A 17,168-nucleotide genomic window follows, 5' to 3' on the forward strand; every position below is an offset into this window, starting at 1 on the left:
CTCTTCGACGCCCGCCGCGAGGAAGAGGCAGCCGCGGGAGGCCGAGCTCCGCGCCGGGGGTGGGGAGCAGCTTGCATCGGAAATTCTGCAAGGGGACCTATACGTTTTTTGGGTGGGGGGGAGAAATTTGTGCTCCTGCCCCCTTTCCGGCCTCGCGAGCTGCATTAACCGCGCTGTGTTTTGGCTGGGGGGGAGGGAGGGGAAGGGGGGGCGGCAGGCCAGGCGGAAAGAAAAGATGGAGGCGGAAGATGCGGACTGCTTGTTCCGACGTGCTCCGGGCGGGCGGCTGCTGGAGCCCCGCGGGCAGCGCTGAAGAGTCCTCGCGGAGACCTGCCCTCCGGCCCGGGGGCCGCTGAGCCGAGCGGGGAGCGCGGAAAGGGGAGCAGGGGCGCAGCGGCTTTTTCGCCCGCACCAAAACAAGGCTCGCGCGCCCCCCCTCCCTCCCTGGGGCGCATCCAGAGGGGGGGCCGGGAAGCCGGCGTCCAGAGAATCGCGCCCTCCTAATTTTGGAGAGGGGGGGCTGCTCGCCTAACCCCCCTCCCTTCTTCCTCCTCCTTCCCTGGGGAGGGGAAGGCGCTCAGGAAGCCGTTCCCGGATTGATTTATCGGGGGTTTGGTTTTTGGGTTGCCGCTTCAAAAGACTAAACAAAGCCCCAAAGACAAACAAACAACACAAAAACACCGCGGCAAAAAGAGGCGACTTGGGAATTTCCCAACCAGCAGAGGAATGAAGGTTGGAGCTGCCGGAGGGTCCTTATTCGGGGGACTCCTGCTTGTGTTAGCTGCGACCTGCTTATGGCCAGCAAATGGAAAGAGTAAGTATTTTAGGGGGGGGGGGTGTTGTTGTTGTCGTTTTTCTTTTGGGAATCTCGTTTCCGTTGCATTGAATGGGAGCGACGGGGGGGGCTTCCCCTCCTGGAGGGGCGGGGGGGGGCTTGCATTTCAGCGGCCTGGAAACCGTGCAAGATCTCTTGGAGACTTATTTGCGTGTAAATTGCAAAAGGGTCTCGGTTTTTTTGTTTTTGTATTGGGGGGCGGGCTATATTGCCCCATTTCTCTCTTTATTTTTCTGGGGGAAAATTGGGGAGGGGCGGCCGGGGCGTCGCAGGCTCGTGGCCCCGATTTTGGATTCCGCTTGGCCTTGGCGCTTGTGCTCCCCCAGCCCAGACTGCGTAGTAAACATTGAGGAGGCGCGTTGCGGGCGCCGCTGCAAGGAAAGCAGGGGGAAGCCGTGGAAACAAAACAGAACCCACGTTTATTTCTTTGGTTTTTAAACCCCCTCTCCTTTCCCGGCAAGAGCCTGGCTCGTCCAGGATCGCGCCACAGTCCACCTCCCTCCGAGGAGACGGGCTTACAACAGGGAGCAAAGAAAAGAAAAAAAGGGAATTTAGGGACAATTGCGCAAAGCTTTCCCTGGAGTGGGTTCAGCAGATGAACGTGTGAATAGTTCCTGCCCCGGATGCTTGAGGTCCTCCCTCCCCTCCTCCCAGCCTACATTTGTTTTTCTTTTGTGTCTCAAACGTGTGTGTGTGTGTCTGTGTGTAAGTTTCAGCCTTGCGAAAAACGTGGCTCATTGTGTGCGCGCCTCTGGCGGTGCCCGTTGCGCTACAAATGGTTAAAAGTCTACGGCGTGGACAAAAGATGTCTGGGTTTGGAGGGGAATCTCCCCCCTCCTCTCCCCTGTTTTCTTTTCTCCTGCCTCGCAGCCCTTGCCCTGGTGCTTGGGGGCGGGGGGCGGGTCCCCCTTTCAGGTCTTCTCTTTCTGCCCCCCCCCTATTACTTGCCTTTGCAAGAGGACTGGGGGGGGACCCCAAACAGGACTGCACACACACAAAAATGCATCCAGGTTTTGCATCTCCCATCGCCCTCCCTGGTCTGTTGTTTAGGGGGTGGGGGGAAACTTCCGCCAGTTTCTTCCCTCTTGCCTCCCCATTGATTTATGTGGGTCTCCCCCCTGCCTTTCAGGAGGACTGGATTTCCCAGGGAGTGTGACCATTTTAACTTGGGGCCTCTTCTGTTTATCTCCTAATGCCTGGGTGCAGAGTTACTGTAGTGGCAGATTCGCCAACCAAGGCAGGAACAAGTGAAGTCAAGTGAAAGCTTCCTACTTCTGGTTAATTACCCCAAAAATAACGGGGAGGGGGAAGCCCCTTGTAAGTCGGAAAAAAGTCGCCTTTGTTTGTCCTGGTTCTTTCTTAAAGAATCGGGGTTTGGGGTGGTTGGACCTGGCTGGAAGGCAGGTCCAAGCCTGGGGTCCCTTGCTGCCAAGGATTTGGGGGCTTCAGGGCCTAGGGGCCGAGGTCTCTGTTTAAATGACCAGGAGGTGAAGATTGGGGGAATGAAACTGGATTTGGGAGGGAGTATATGAACTCTCATCCCCGGTTCCAGCAGCAACAACAAGAAAGCAGTCTAGAGAGTTGGACAAGCCCCTTTATTTTTCTCTATACAAGCTTGAGGATCTCCTAAAATGTGGTTTCGGGGGGGGGGGAGAAGGGGATAGATTCCAAGTGCTTCTTGGGTATGGGGGTCCAGGGTGGGACAGCTGGACAATTCCGGTCAAGTCTTTGGTGTAAGGTGAGATTCTTTCCCTGCCTCCCCCATAATAATAAACACTAACATTTTACTGACCTTTTTTATTGTCTGTCCTGGATCTGCTTCCTTAAGAGTAATGCTTCTATCTTTTAAAGAGTGGCGTTTTTTTTTCCTCCCCAAAACTGGATCCCTGTTAAAATTATTCCTTTGGGGCTGCAGAACCAGATGAATCATTCCAGGCGGTGTTTTTTTTTCTGAAGCTAAGTTTTGGATATGTAAGTGTGATAGAAAACATAGCTTGGAATCCATTAGGAAAAAATAGTTTTGTGTGCTTGGGTGGGTGGGGGGGAACGACGCCTGTTTTTCTCCTCTGAAGTTAATCCTACCCCCCCTTTATTATTGCCTCTCCTCCTAGTAGCAGAAATAACATTTTGTTTGAGTGTGTGTGTGTTGTTGTTTTTTTGAAACATAGAATCTGACAGTCTAAAAGGCGCTTCCATTTTCGGTCATAAAAAGCCGTGCATTCCTAAATAGGAATACAAGCTTTGGAACCGAGGTTGGGGGGGGGGGTGCGTGAAGGGGGAGAAAGCTTGATTTCTTTAATATAATTTCCAAATTTCTTTAAGTGTGACTGGCAGGGAGGACAGCTATTTAAAAGGAGGCATTGGAGAAAGGAAGGAGGCAGTATTAGAAACCCGGGGGCGTGGGTGGGGGGGCAAGCAAGGAATTTTATCAATTGTATGTTCGGAGGTCTTACCTGCCGCAGGAGCTGTGGGTGGGTGGGGGGCCCTCTGGAAGAGTCCCCGGAAAACAAGATGGCTTTCTGTGTGGACTCCGAACTTGAATTCCCTCCTGGGCTCAAACTGGTCCCATCTGTCACGCTGTTGAACGTACAGGCTGGTTTGGAATAACAACACCTCCCCAACCCCAACCAGGGTGTGTGTGTGTGTGTGTGTGTGTGGAGGGGGACAGAAGGCCATCTCAGACTGTGTTAATTGTGTTAATCCGCTGCATTTGTTCACTTAGGACTCTGCCTTGGGATTGCCTAGCCGTTGCTTTATTTATTTTTTAAATCACACTTGCAGTTGTGAGTATTTTGCGGTGTGTGTATCAACAGCAGTATCTCTTAATGGGCTGGCTGATAAAGAAAATATGGTTAGCCGAGAGACGTCTTGCGTAATTTAGATACTTGAGTGTAAAATGATTTCCCTGGTAAAAGAATTAACCTGCCAGCACGATGCCCGGGCAAGGGGGGGGGGCCTGGAAGAGCAATTTAGCAGTCATTGATAAAAGGCTACAGTCGAAAACAACCCCCTCGCTTTTGTGTTGGCTCTGGCAACCTTTTAGCTCTTGTGAGCGGCTGGGTTTCTCTCGCCAGTTAAGCCTGTGCGTTCCTGAGCTCGATTCAGATGTGGCTGCCATGAAGATCTCAGAACAACAAGCGGGGAGGGCAAAAGATGACCAAAATCATTGCACGTTTAGATTCTCTAGGTCCATTTCCTGGTTTATCAGGTGGCTCATAGTTGTTTTGGTTTCTGCTATGCAAGAGTCCACCTTGAGCTTTAATGAGGAAGAGGGCTACAATTAAAGCAAATGTGGTCATTAGAAGAAAGAAAGCCTGTTCAGAGAAATGAGAAAGGGACAGAAACATTTCCTTTTGGGAGCAAGCCTAAAGCAGATATACTCAGAAGTAAATCTCTTGTTATTCCACGGGGTGGGCTTTTGGGGGAATGGCTATAGCCTTTAAGGTGCCACACAAACTCTTTGTGGAGTTACCTCCTGTGGCAAGTGCCTTCCAAGGGGCTAATAATGCTAAACATCTTGCAACAGTTCCAAAACACAATAAACCGAGAGGGAACGCGTGTGCTAGATTTGTGCCGGGCACGTGAGGCTGGTTTTAGGGTGGCTGGGGAGGAGAGAAGGGGAGAGAGTCTGTGTAAGTGATCCAGGATTAAAGAGGTTTCAGAAGGTATCGATCTGCAACAGAACAGCTAGATTTTGGGCCAGTAACACTGTAGAGCAGCCTTTTCAACTTTTTGACCCTAGAAGAGCCCCTGGAATCGGTTTTTCAGGTTTCGGAGAGCCCCGGAAGTGATGTCAGCTGGCCACATTGGCAGGCAGGCTCGAGGAGGGACAGGATAAAGTTTTAAGGTGGAAATAGGTATGCAAGCCCCCTAATTTGTGGCCGGGTCCATTAAGGCAGGAGGGGAAAGGCCGTGGACCCCCTTCAGAGCGCCCTGGTTGGGAACCCCTGGCTTAGCCCTTGACCAGATTTATCTGCAGTACCCAAAGGGAGTATTTTTTAACTATCCAATGCTCGCCCTTCCCCAACTTCTTGGTCCTTAAGGTGCTCCTGGACTGAGTTGCAGCTGTAGTCTAAAAAGGAAATGGCTCTGAAGCCGCCTGAACTCCTTATACTGCTGCCGTGGTTCTCAGTGCCTGGTCAGCTTCTGCCTGTATGGGACGTCCCGCTAATAAGGGGCTTGGGACAAGACGAGCCGATACTTTCCCCGCAGTGCTTCTGCATCCGGTAGATCCTCGTCGTCTGCTGGGTTGAGGAACCTGTCCGAAGGGGACGCACCTCCCCGAATTTGCTTGGTTGAAAGAAACGGGGCTCAATGTTATTTGGGGGCAGTGCAACAGATAGTTTTAGCGATGGCTGTTTTGCTCCTAGAAATCACCGTTCCGCGGGGGACACGGTATGAAAGGGAGCGCTCAGATGCTCCAAGCCACCAACAAAAGAAATAATTTCCCCACCTTGTGGAACATTTGTGGCCGAACAAGGATCCAAGGGTGGTGGTGGTGGTGGAGAAACCATCTCATTTGTTGCCCAGAGGAAGTTCTCAAGTTGGCACAGGTGGGCAGCTCTTTACACGGCTGCCCTGGCATCTGCAGAACGGCAGGACATGCGTCGGATGTTTCTTTGCTGGTTGCGAGTCACGTGACCGCAAACGATTTTTGCATGAGATGCTCGGGTTCTTTTTCTGGCCTCAGAACGGATGGAAATAGATTGATTTGAAATCTGCGTCGGGGAAGCGGCAGTCGCGGACCTGGCCTTCGCGGAAATCTTGTCCCTGCAGAGCTCCATATTTAGAGCTGATGATGAAGGCGTTCTGCGTATAACTTTGGGATTTGGTTTGAAGTCAGTCTTGTTATGCTTCAGCAAGCTGTCTTTTCCTGGGAGGAGGGGGGGGGGGGAGGTGTACTGCAATCCTTCCCAGGTTTTTTCCCCCAGATGTTTGGGTCAGGTAGGAAGGAAAACGTTTCGATCCTAAATGGGTCAGGCTGAAAGGAAAAAAGCTCTGACCTGAGTCCTTTTCTCCCGGTCCTTTGTACGGCAAAAATGGACATTCACGTGATGTCCAGATAATATTCGGCTTTGATTTGTGCTGCCCCTGTGCCAAATCTGAAAGTTCGAACACTGCAAGAAACGTTTCCCGTTTCTTAACTCGCTTGCTTCTGTTTGTGGGTCTGGAGAATGAGAGTGTTTTTCCTGCTTGCTTAATCCTGTGTGCCTGCAGATAGATTCTAAGGAGTTTTTGCGATAGCCTTATACAGTTGTAGTAAATTGGGTTAGCAGAGAGTAGAAAGTGCTGGGTTGCTTTGACTTCCTCTGCGCCTTAACGTAAAGGGGGGGGGGGAGATTTCATCATCAGGTTCTTGGATATTCAAAACCCGCCTGCCCTTCCGTATTTCACCATATTAAGACCCTTCCTGAAGTGAATTGTGCTATTGCAGCTTCCTTAGAGAGAGAGAAAAGGGGGGGAAAAAGTTCTTGCGGTTTTGGTTTTTGAAGTAATCTTTCGGAGGAGGGAGGAGAAAAAAAGTTATCTACAGAATCTGAGTTTCGTCATCATGACCCAGCAGTGGGATTTAAACAGGCTTTTCTTAAAGGACTTTTGAGCCCCCCCCCCTCCTTCCGTGTAAAACCCGGTTTTTGAAGCTTCCTCATAATGCCACGATGGTGGTTTTCCCTTTGCATTTCAGCTCTGACAGCTTCTGAACGGATGTGCATGTTTTAGCTCTTGTACACAATTGTGCATCGTGTCATTTTTTGGGGGTGGGTTTAAAGCCTTCTTCCTGGTCTGGAGAGCTCTTCACCTGCAGCCCCCCCCCCCCCAAGCAAAGGAAGGGGCAACAAGGAGAAAAGAAAAGTCCTGGTTTTCCTTCAGGAGTATTGACACACCCGGGCAATGAATTAATATTGAAAAAAAATTGATCTCTATATTTATATTTCCCAGTGGGGACCCAGAAAGGGGAGCTCTCTTGCATATGATCCTCACAACAGAGGGAGATTAGGCTGAGAGTATGCTGCTGGCCTGTTGTGACCAAACAAAATTCCATTGCACAATAGAGATTCGAACCCGGGTCTCTCAGAGATCTTCCGCTGGTGCTGAAATCCTTACATTGGCTCTCATTTATCCCCCCCCCCCACACACACACACACCAGGCCTCTCTTTGCAATGGCTTAAATTTTTCATGTCTCCTTTGTTTTATTCCCTATGAGGCTGGATTCCAAGATGGCTGTCTCAAATCCCAGGTGCCACCTGGCTGTACAGGTAGTTAAGGGAGATTCCAGATTCAGCCAAGCTGGCTCTGTGTTCAGGGCACTCTCAGCCTCACCTACCTCACAGGGACCTTTTCCACACCAGGGATTTGGCCCAAGTCTTTCTGACCAACGTCACCTTTCATTCATAGAATCAGGGAGTTTGATGTATTGTTCTGTTCTGTGTGAGCCGCCCTGAGACTTAGGGGAGGGCGGCATATAAATGTAATAAATAAATAAAATAAATAAACAAGCATGCACGCCTGGTCCTTAAACAGATTGCACTCCAAGTCGCAGTGGAACTCAGAACTCTGTTCTGTCGCTTCAGAACCACACAGCTCCCTGCCTGATTTGGACAGCTAGAAAAGGGGGGATAAAGCAGCCGCGTCTGCTACGTTGAGCCTCTTACCCGAAAGGCGAGACACACACTGCTGTGGAGAGCCAGATCTTATCGCAGCTCTCAAAGTGGAATCCATTTTCACCCTCGTAGGGAGTTTGACAACCTCGGCGTCTTCTGTTGACAAAACTTGGGGCAAGACTAATTCTGCCGGCACAGAAGTTGACCGGACGTTGTATCCTAAACACGGAGTAAAACTTTACAGTTTTCAGTAAGAAGGACGAAAGCCCATTAAAGGGCTTCAGGAAAGAGGTGCCAGGTTCCCCCCTCCCCCTTCTAGAATTTGGAGGGTTGCCTTGTCTAGCACAGGGGTAGTCAAGCGGTGGTCCTCCAGATGTTCACGGACTACAATTCCCATGAGCCTCTGCCAGCATCTGCTGGCAGGGGCTCATGGGAATTGTAGTCCGTGAACATCTGGAGGACCATAGCTTGACTACCCCTGGTCTAGCAGATACTGTTCTACAACAGATTCAGAGCCAAGTACTGTTTTTTTAAACTTGTGTGTTAAAAAAACACAAGGCTTACCTGCAAGGGAGGGAACATCAAAGGGAACTGTGCGTCATTCTAGTTCTTTTCTTTCCAAACAGCAAAATATTGTGATTGGAGTAACAGAATGTTGTCACTGAAGTAATGGCGCATGTGACAAACCTTTGCAACTTGTAAACTGCTGAGCTGAACACTGCCCACTGGGCATAGCCCATCCAGGGCTTGATGGATCGCCACATCGAGCACCTGGCATCCCATAATATGATGTTTCCCGGCAACTATTAGCATAGAGGGTCTTTTAAATCAAACAGACCCCCCAATATAGGGCACGGAAAGCCCAACTCAGGTTTTCGGCATCTGTGGTCTAATGGAAAAGGGTTATCTAGTTTTGCATATCTCTGCCAGGCCTCCATTGCATTTGCAGGAAGTGGACTTGCTGTTGAAGAAAATCTCTTTATTGAAGATGACGAACTGAGTGCAAGGTGCTTTCCTTGCTAGAGCTGAAGGGCAAATTTAAAAGCATAATTATAATGTTTTCCCTGAGACCCCTCCCACCTAATTTGGGAATCAGCGTGCTGAACAAAATACCAGGCATGAAACCCAGGCTAAGTTTCCCATGGAAAACACGGGCTGAAGCCTAGACATTACAAAGAATTCCCATCCTATGCATATACAAGGTCAGAGCAATAACCGTTGCTCTGGGAAAAAGAGGCCTGTATAGAAAAAGAAATCTCTTTACCCTTAAAATTAAGTGTCTTGGTTGGGGGGGGGTGACTTGAAACCTTAATGGACGTGACGATCATTTAAACCACGCGGAGCTTGAGAGAGTGCGGTATAGTGGCTACAGTATTAGACCAAGATCTGAGAGAATTGAGTTCCGATTCACATTTTGCCATGGAAGCTCACTAGATGACTTGGACCAGTCAGTCTTTCTTGGCCTGATCTGCCTTGCAGGGCAACTGTTGTGGGTGTTAAAAATACAAGATGTGGGGGAACCATTTTGCAAGGCATCCTTTCTCAACAGTGAGAAACCCCTGAAACATTATTTAGGCTTCGAGAAACCCCAGAAGTGGCGCAGTCATTGAGAAGCGTAGCTGTGTGCCCACCCACCTAAGGCCCCTCCCCTCCCCTCCCAGCCCACATTGGCGATGTGGGGAGGGAGGGTCATATTACCCAATAAATGTTGTAATACATTAAAAAAAAAAATTAAACATTAATTCCCACCCATTCCGGGCTGGTTGAGAGACCCTGTTGTAAGATCTCCGCTTGGGAAGATCGTAGGGTCTAAATATATAACTAAGATGAGGATTTTATTCAGGACACTTAACTTGCAGCCATGTGACGTGTCCAGCCCAAGAGATTCTCAGTAGTGGTTTGCTGTTGGATTGGGCCGGTGCCTTTCGGTTGGCAATATCTGCAGAGGAAGTCCTTGTTGTAAACAAAGGGGGAAGGCGACAGCCGGGCGCTCCCCTGGAAGAAAGCCCGGGCCAGTTGAGTGGGAGCCCGGTTCCAGGCGTGCCTACTCAGGGGGGAGCCCACGTCTTCTCTTGCTCTAGTGGGGCAGGAGTTAACTCTAGTGGATACTTCATGAATCGAGCGCCTCCTTCCCGGGTTGGACGAATCTGGCTGAATCTAGTGACTTCATCTGGCTTTGCGATGCCAACAAGTTGCATTAAAAAATTATGTGAAGTGGCTGGGGGAAAAACGTTATCGCCTACAGACTTTTTACTGTTGTGTGTTATAGGCAAGGGGTCGATGCACACAGAAGCATGAATGAAGACCTGCTGGGGTGGGTGGGGGGTTGCTCCCCACTTTTTACTACCCAAAGGCATCTTGTAGCAGCTTATGGGGACTGCGTTCCCTTCCTCTCCCCGCAACAGACACTCCGGGAGGCAAGTGGGGCTGAGAGAGGACTAAAAGAACTGGTCTAAGAACAGTAACTGGCCCAAGATCGGCCAGCTGGCTGCACGTGGAGGCGTGGGGAATCAAACTCGAGCCTCCAGATTAGGGGCTGCGGGTCTTTGCCTCTACACCACGTTGTCGCCCCACTTTGCCTTCTTGCAAAATATTTTGCATCCTGGCGAGGAGTTAAAGTGTAGCGTGTGGTGTGTGTGTCCTGGAACGCAAGGGTGTGGGTTCCAGGGCCACCGCAACGCCCGTGTCGCTTTGTGCTTGTCTCTGTGCTTCGGCAAACACAGCGCTGACCTCCTCGGCTTCTCCTTATCTTCACTGTTTGGACAGTCGGGCTATTAAAACAGAATTCAGAGTGGTGACAGTTGCGTTGAGTAAGCCTCCTAGATACAGCTAGGGAGTCCTGAGCGTTCCCTTTCAACCGCCTGCAACCCTAGAGAAATGGTGCTCCGTCTAGCTCCTTGGGAGGCCTGGGTTCGGACCATTCACCTTTTGCACACAAAGTGTCTCTTTGCATTGCCAGGCTACGTTGGCAGCGTTGTGGCTAAGCCAATGGTGGGCCTGTGTAGATGGAACTCTACTCTTGGCCTGCAAGAAGGCCGGAGTGGATTTTGCTCTGGTGAAGGTCTGTGGGGAGGAATTCTGCACGCCCGGAGGGAGGGAATTTAGAGATGGGCCTGTGGTGCTCAAGTACCCCTTGGTCCCTGTTTTGAGTTGGAGTGAAAGCCGGGGTTCCCTCCAGTTCCTCAAAGATCGATGCTCTACCTCCTTATGAAAGCCAGTTATGGAAATAAGGCACATTGTCCTGTTCTGCAGGGCCTTGTGAGCGCATTAGTCAGTGTGTTTCGAAGCAGCTGTGGCGAGCGCATTATGTTGAGATCTTGATCTGCATCATGTGAGAGATTCCATGTGCTAGCAAGTTTTAGGGCAAACAAGGGGAAGAAATACCCGTGGGCCTCCAGAAATCCTGTAAGTTACAAAGGAATTTGTGTATTTCAACTGGAGGAAAGAAGACAAGTTACTTGTCTTCAGAACCTTTAATAATAATCATGAAAGGTGACCTAGGTAATATCTAGTTTCGTTGCTGGACTTCCTCAGTTGTGCAATAATAATTGCGTGCAACCTCTATTCTGTTGCCCCAGAGACTTTGACCTTTGCTTGATACTAGTTTTGTCTGTTTTTGATGTTTATTATTAAAGATCCTGAAGACAAAGAAACGTTTCTTCTTGCTTAGTGTTGACCTCCAGTTGAAACGTACAAAGTCTGCTGAAATTTACGGGCTTTCTTTGAGCAGCACAGTTTTCTCTTGTTTGCACGTTTCCTCCCCGTGTGTATGACTTTGTTTTGTTTAGCAAGTTTTGGGGAACAAAACTTGGAGTCCTTTAAAGGCCAGCAAACGTTTTCAGGCTGTAATCTTTTGGGAATCAGAGCTTCTACCCAGATTTCAACTTTGTTCATCTTGAAGGTGCTTTTGGACTCAATCTTTGGGAAATATTTTGTGTCTGAAAGCATACATCCTGGAGCATTTTCCTGGTCCATAAAGTGACACGGGACTCAAATTTAGTTCTAGCATTGCAAATTAACATGGCTGCACACTCGAAACTAGCAACTTGGTTGTATGTGGGAATTTTTTGCCTGCCTGAGGAAGGCTTATAAAAACTCCAGTGCTTGCAGGCTGCAAAAATGCACCCCCTTGCTCCCTTCCTCCATGATGCAAATTTTCACTGAAGGGCCTGAATACGCATCTCTGTTTCTTTCTCACTTGCAACACACAGTATTTGCTTAACAAAAGTTAAGGAAGAATTTGTCAAATGCAGGCATCTGTTTTATGGGGTGTTGGCGTTGGAAAGAATATGCTTTCTGTTCTCTGAGCTTCCAGGTTTGTTTTTGTGCAAAACATTTGGTGATGATCCTAAACCGCAGCTGGGTGTAGGCTTCTAATCCTCCTCCACATGCAGCCAGTCGCAGCTGTTGTCTTAGAGCAGTTCTCTCAGAGCTCTGCTCACAAGACGTCTGTGGGGAGAGGAAGGGTAGCAGATCATAAGCTGCTTTGAGACTCCTTTGGGTAGAGAAAAGCGGGGTATAAAAACCCAACTCTTCTAAAAAGAATGCTCCGTCCCCAGCTGTGTAAATCATCACACTATAAGTGCTGCAAAAGTGGTTTTAGAGGCTGGGGTCTTCCAACCTTTGGCCACTTCTGGAGTTTTGAAAACAGGGGATGGGTGTCCCAACAAAATGGCTGCTCAGGGGGAGGTCCAATCAGAGCATGGCTACCATGCGGGATGAGTCTGAGGTAAAATGTTAGGAGTTCCGAGGCAGTCATACTCCTGTGATGATTGGTTACTAGTGGGCCTGCTCTGACCAATGAAGTGGAAGTAACCAAGAATTGCGCCTCTGCATTGGGGGAAGCGAAGTGAGGGGGACGCCATGTTGGGCGTGGTCGCGCTAGTCTGGGGACACGAACTTCCGTGCCCCATTGCTCCTCCTTTCACCTTGCACTTCCCCTCGAGCGTCCAGCGGGGTTCAAACCCCGCTCTGCCCTGCATGACCTTGAGCCATTCGCGCCCCTACCTCGCAGGATCGTTGTGAGGACGAGGCGAAGTGCCGGGGGAAGTGACGTGAGCTGGCGCGGAGCAAGGCCTGGAGTAAACAAACAAGGGAACCTGTTTTGCATGTTTCTCTGGCCCAGCGGCTGCGTTGCCCGTTTACTCGGGACTTTTGTTCCAAATGCCGCAGGCTGCGATTCTCGGGTTTGTTTGGAAAACAACGTCAAGGAAGCTGTTCCGACTTGTCATTGGCAACAGGTGGGAGGGGACTCTGGGGCGGGGCACCGGCCGAACTTCAAAGGCGGTGATGACTTCAGCTCGCCTTGGCTGTAATTCAAGCGCGGGGCTGTGCACGGAAGGGGGGGGGTCCTGTTAACAGGCACCGAGCTTTTGTTCTAGAACAGGGGTAGTCAAACTGCGGCCCTCCAGAGGTCCATGGACTACAATTCCCAGGAGCCCCTGCCAGCATTCGCTGGGACTCTGGGGCGGGGCACCGGCCGAACTTCAAAGGCGGTGATGACTTCAGCTCGCCTTGGCTGTAATTCAAGCGCGGGGCTGTGCACGGAAGGGGGGGGGTCCTGTTAACAGGCACCGAGCTTTTGTTCTAGAACAGGGGTAGTCAAACTGCGGCCCTCCAGAGGTCCATGGACTACAATTCCCAGGAGCCCCTGCCAGCATTCGCTGGCAGGGGCTCCTGGGAATTGTAGTCCATGGACCTCTGGAGGGCCGCAGTTTGACTACCCCTGTTCTAGAAGTTGTCTTCGTACGCCGTGGCCGGGTTGGGCCGAAATGGTCAGAACAGCACGCGGCATAGTCGTTGAAGAGTCCCCATTCTAAAAGGAAATTCTTTCCCTGCTTCTAAGAAGAGTTGGTGTTTTTATACCACGCTTTTCTCTACCCGAAGGAGTCTCAAAGCGGCTTACGCTCGGCTTCATTTCGTCTCCCCAAAACAGACACCCTGTGAGGGAGGTGAGGCTGAGAGAGCTCTGAGAGAACTGGGACTGGTGTGGAGGAGGACTGGGGAATCAAAAACAAAATGTGGTCTCTTTTGTACACTGTAGAGGCTAGGACAGGAGTCTCAAAGCGGCTGACCAACCGCCTTCCCTTCCTCTCCCCACAACAGACACCCTGTGAGGGAGGTGAGGCTGAATAGGCTCTGACAGAACTGCTCTGTGAGAACAGGTCTGAACAGGACTGTGACTAGCCCAAGGTCCCCCAGCTCGCTGCATGTGGAGGGGGAGTGGGGAATTAAACCTGGACTGTAATATTAGAAGCCACCGCTCTCAACCACGGTGAAACGTAGCCTCTGTGAGCCTACATGATTTACAACGTGGCTGCCACTGTAGGTGCAGTCTCCCAAGATGGCTGCCGTAGGAGGTGGAGAAGAAGGGTAATTTTAAAAATTCACTGGGGGTTGGGGAGAGAGAGACTAAAGCAGATGCTGTAGTGGTGTCCGCCCCTTAAAAATTTTATTATGGCAAGAGCTCCATATGACCCTGTCCACTTTCGGAAAACGATATGGGGAACCGGGTTTGAGTTCTCCATATGCAGCCAGTGCGGTGATCTTGGGCTAGTCACAGTTCTCTTAGGACTGTTCTTAGCAGTTCTCCTAGAGCTCACTCAGTCCCACCCACCTCCCACCAGGTCTGTTGGGGTGGAGGGGAAGGGAAAGTTGTTGTAAGCTGCTTTGGGACGCCTTTGGGTAGTGAAAGGTGGGTTATAACCTCCCAGCTCTTCTATTAATTGGGGTGCGTGCACAAATACTCAGATATTTTAAATTGTACTGAGAGCCACGGGGAAAGGTGTAGCAGAAAGGTTTAAATAAATAAAGTGCCGCAGAATCATCGAATTAGAAGGGGCCACCTCCTGCTCACTGCAGGGTCAGCGTAACAGGTGTCCAGATGTTCTCTCATTCTGCAGTCCAGAGGTGTCCACAGTAACCCCGGTCCTTTCTGGCGCTTGGGGTGCTTGTGGCAGGATCTGCCTTCTTTCATCTTCAAAGGCCGTCTCAGGGATTGGTTGAAAGACTAACGTTTTGGCCCTCCTGCTGAAACTAAGCAGTTGTGAACAAGTAATTTCTGGGATGGGAGACCTCCTGGAAGCCGTCTACGTGCCGACGTGAACTCCGTAATGGCAGGAAGCCTGGAGGTAAAGCTAATAAATATGACTAAAACACGCTTGGCTTCGGGTGGCCGTTCCCTCTGCCCTGGCGGTTGCTAAACTTCCCGGAACGCTTCTGAATCTGTTCTTCTTTTCCAGCCCGTTGCAACGGAGCTCGACACAATCCTCGGTCCCCCCCCTCCCCCCCATGCATGCACCTTTCAAATACAGTTGGCAAGAACGAGGCATCATTGGACTCTGAACAAGATGATACGTCATTTTGCATTTCTTTTTTTTGTATTTAGAACTTGTTGGCATTCCTGAGTAGTGGCAGGTTGTATTTCGTGTCCCTTGCGCACATTTTGGTGGGGGCACGCTCAAATTTCCCACCTCAAGCCCTCTAGAGCAGGGGTAGTCAAACTGCGGCCCTCCAGATGGCCATGGACTACAATTCCCAGGAGCCCCTGCCAGCATTCGCTGGCAGGGGCTCCTGGGAATTGTAGTCCATGGCCATCTGGAGGGCCGCAGTTTGACTACCCCTGCTCTAGAGCAAGGGTGGCCAAGCCAGCCTGCTGCCCCCCATTGCCCCCAAATTCCTCACTGACCCCCCCCCCAGGTTTTTAAAAGCCCCACCTCTTCTCCAGCTCTCTGAACAAGTCCTTGTGGTTTAGGCCTCACGCACATCCAAGTTTTGAGTCCCGTGGCACTGCGAGGACAAACCAACTTTCCTTTACACAAAAGCGTATGTTTTGACTAAAACTGTTTTGGCCTTAAAGGTTTTCTCGGCTGCTTTGGGCCCACCTGGCTCCTTGCCCGAGCCCAGCAAACCCCACGGGATGGCGAGCCAGCTTTAGTGTCAGAAGGGAGGAGAAACCTTCTAAGCTTTTGGACGGGAATTTGGTGGTTCTGGGGAGGAGCATCGGCTCAGCCAGGCTTTTATTGGGCTTTTTAGTTAGGGTTTGTTGGTAGGAAGCCTCCAGCTCAGCACCAGCCCTTCCCCACTGGAGCATGCCCCGTTTTGTAAAAAGAGCAGAAAGGGGAATCGGATCTCCCTTCAGGGGTGTGCTTTCGTGACTCATTGCTCCCTTCTGTATGGCCGTGCCACAAATTCTGTTTTTGTCACGTGCCCCTGGACTCTTGCATGATGCTGGCAGGGGCTCATGGGAATTGTAGTTCATGGACATCTGGAGAACCACCGCTTCCCCTCCCCTGCCCTGTGATACAAAAACCCCCAACTACGATGGTTTTTGAGTTCTGGTTTATTATACCCGCAAATATCGGTCAGCACCTGTCTTGGTGTGTTCCAGCTATCCTGCTCTGTGCTGTGTCATGGAAGCCTTCTGTTTTGTACGGTACGTACCTCTTCCATTGAGTGTGTCAAGGCCAGCCGCCTAGCTGGCAAAACGTGGCCCTGCTAGTTGCTCTGTAGGTCCCACGTAAATGGGAGTCTGTCACCAGGAAGCCTGAAGTACAATCGCCGGACAGCCATTTCTTCCAGTTGTCTGACTCTGTGCCCTTCCTTTCCAGTCCAGCGGGGAGAAAAACTGGGTTAATGCAAAAGACAAGCCATCTTGGGAGTTGGGATAGTTTGGAGTGTAGCGAAGCGTCTTTCATAATCCTGAGATGGAGGTGGGGGGGGGGGAAGGTTGCATGCGGGTGAATAACCTTTGTGTACCATTGCTGGTTAAAAGCTCACTTTGTCCTGGTTTCCTCCTGTCGATTGTAGAGATTCTTGCAAAGCTAAGATTGTTTTGCAGAAGCTCGGTTGGTTTCCTGTCTTGTTATCCATCAGGTCTGCGTCCACAGCTAAATTGCAACTGACTGATGGACTTCTGTATTTGGGACACAATTTGCTATTGAATCATGAACATTTATGATTAAACATTGATGATAGCAAAGCTACTGTGATGTGACACAGAAGTTCCTCCCCCCTCCCCATTCAGGACACCTTGGGTTTTATTCTGAAGGCACAAGCAAACTTTTGGGTGTTGGATGCCCCACTGCAAATTGCTGGTCGAAAATTCACGTATTAAAGTAGAGATCAAAGTAGAAGTAAAGGTACGAACTCGGATTCTTTGATGTGCATCTTTTACAGAAGGTGAACGGTAACACAGGAAGTTCTGTTTTGTAGAGATTGGAGGGGCTTATATGAAAAACACGGGCTCTGTTGTGTTTTTCTTTTGTTACTTCCAGGGAGACTTTTGTTGTTTCCAATCCAAAGTTCAGTGGGTGCTGGAGGCTAAAAAAAGAACTGCTTTGAATCAATCAATAACTTGGCCTTCTTTTTAAAGTTGTTCCCAAGTCTTTATATCTTAGACAGTCAGTTCTCCTCTGTTGGGCCGTTTTCAGAATGGCTTCTATTGGTGATTTCAGCATGGCTGGATTTGAGCGTAGTCTATGTTTATACTTCAGCCATATTTTCAGCAACACAGTTCTCCAAGAATGGGTGCCTGTTCTCTTCTTAGATCTTCTCGGAGCCCTCTTCAAATACTTGAAGGGCTGTCATATAGAAGATGGAGCAGAGTTGTTTTCTGTGGCCCCAGAGGGGCAGACCAGAACCAATGAGTTGGAATTAATTCAAAAGAATTTTCTGCTAGACTTTCGGAAGAAGCTCAGAGCAGTTCCTTAGTGGATCAGGCTTTCTCGGGAGG

The 17,168-nt window shown here is 50.1% G+C and overlaps 1 protein-coding gene across 1 annotated transcript in view; it reads left to right on the top strand.

Moving 5' to 3' along the window:
• Positions 1-231: 231 nt before the first annotated feature.
• IGF1R (insulin like growth factor 1 receptor) overlaps positions 232-17,168 on the top strand; it is a 152,533-nt gene continuing 135,596 nt past the window's right edge. Inside the window, 1 exon segment of the mRNA XM_077317324.1 lies at positions 232-814. Within this exon segment, the coding sequence (XP_077173439.1) occupies positions 727-814 (88 nt within the window). The 5' untranslated portion in view covers positions 232-726.

Source organism: Paroedura picta, chromosome 18, assembly GCF_049243985.1.
Source record: "Paroedura picta isolate Pp20150507F chromosome 18, Ppicta_v3.0, whole genome shotgun sequence".
Lineage (NCBI taxonomy): Eukaryota > Metazoa > Chordata > Lepidosauria > Squamata > Gekkonidae > Paroedura > Paroedura picta.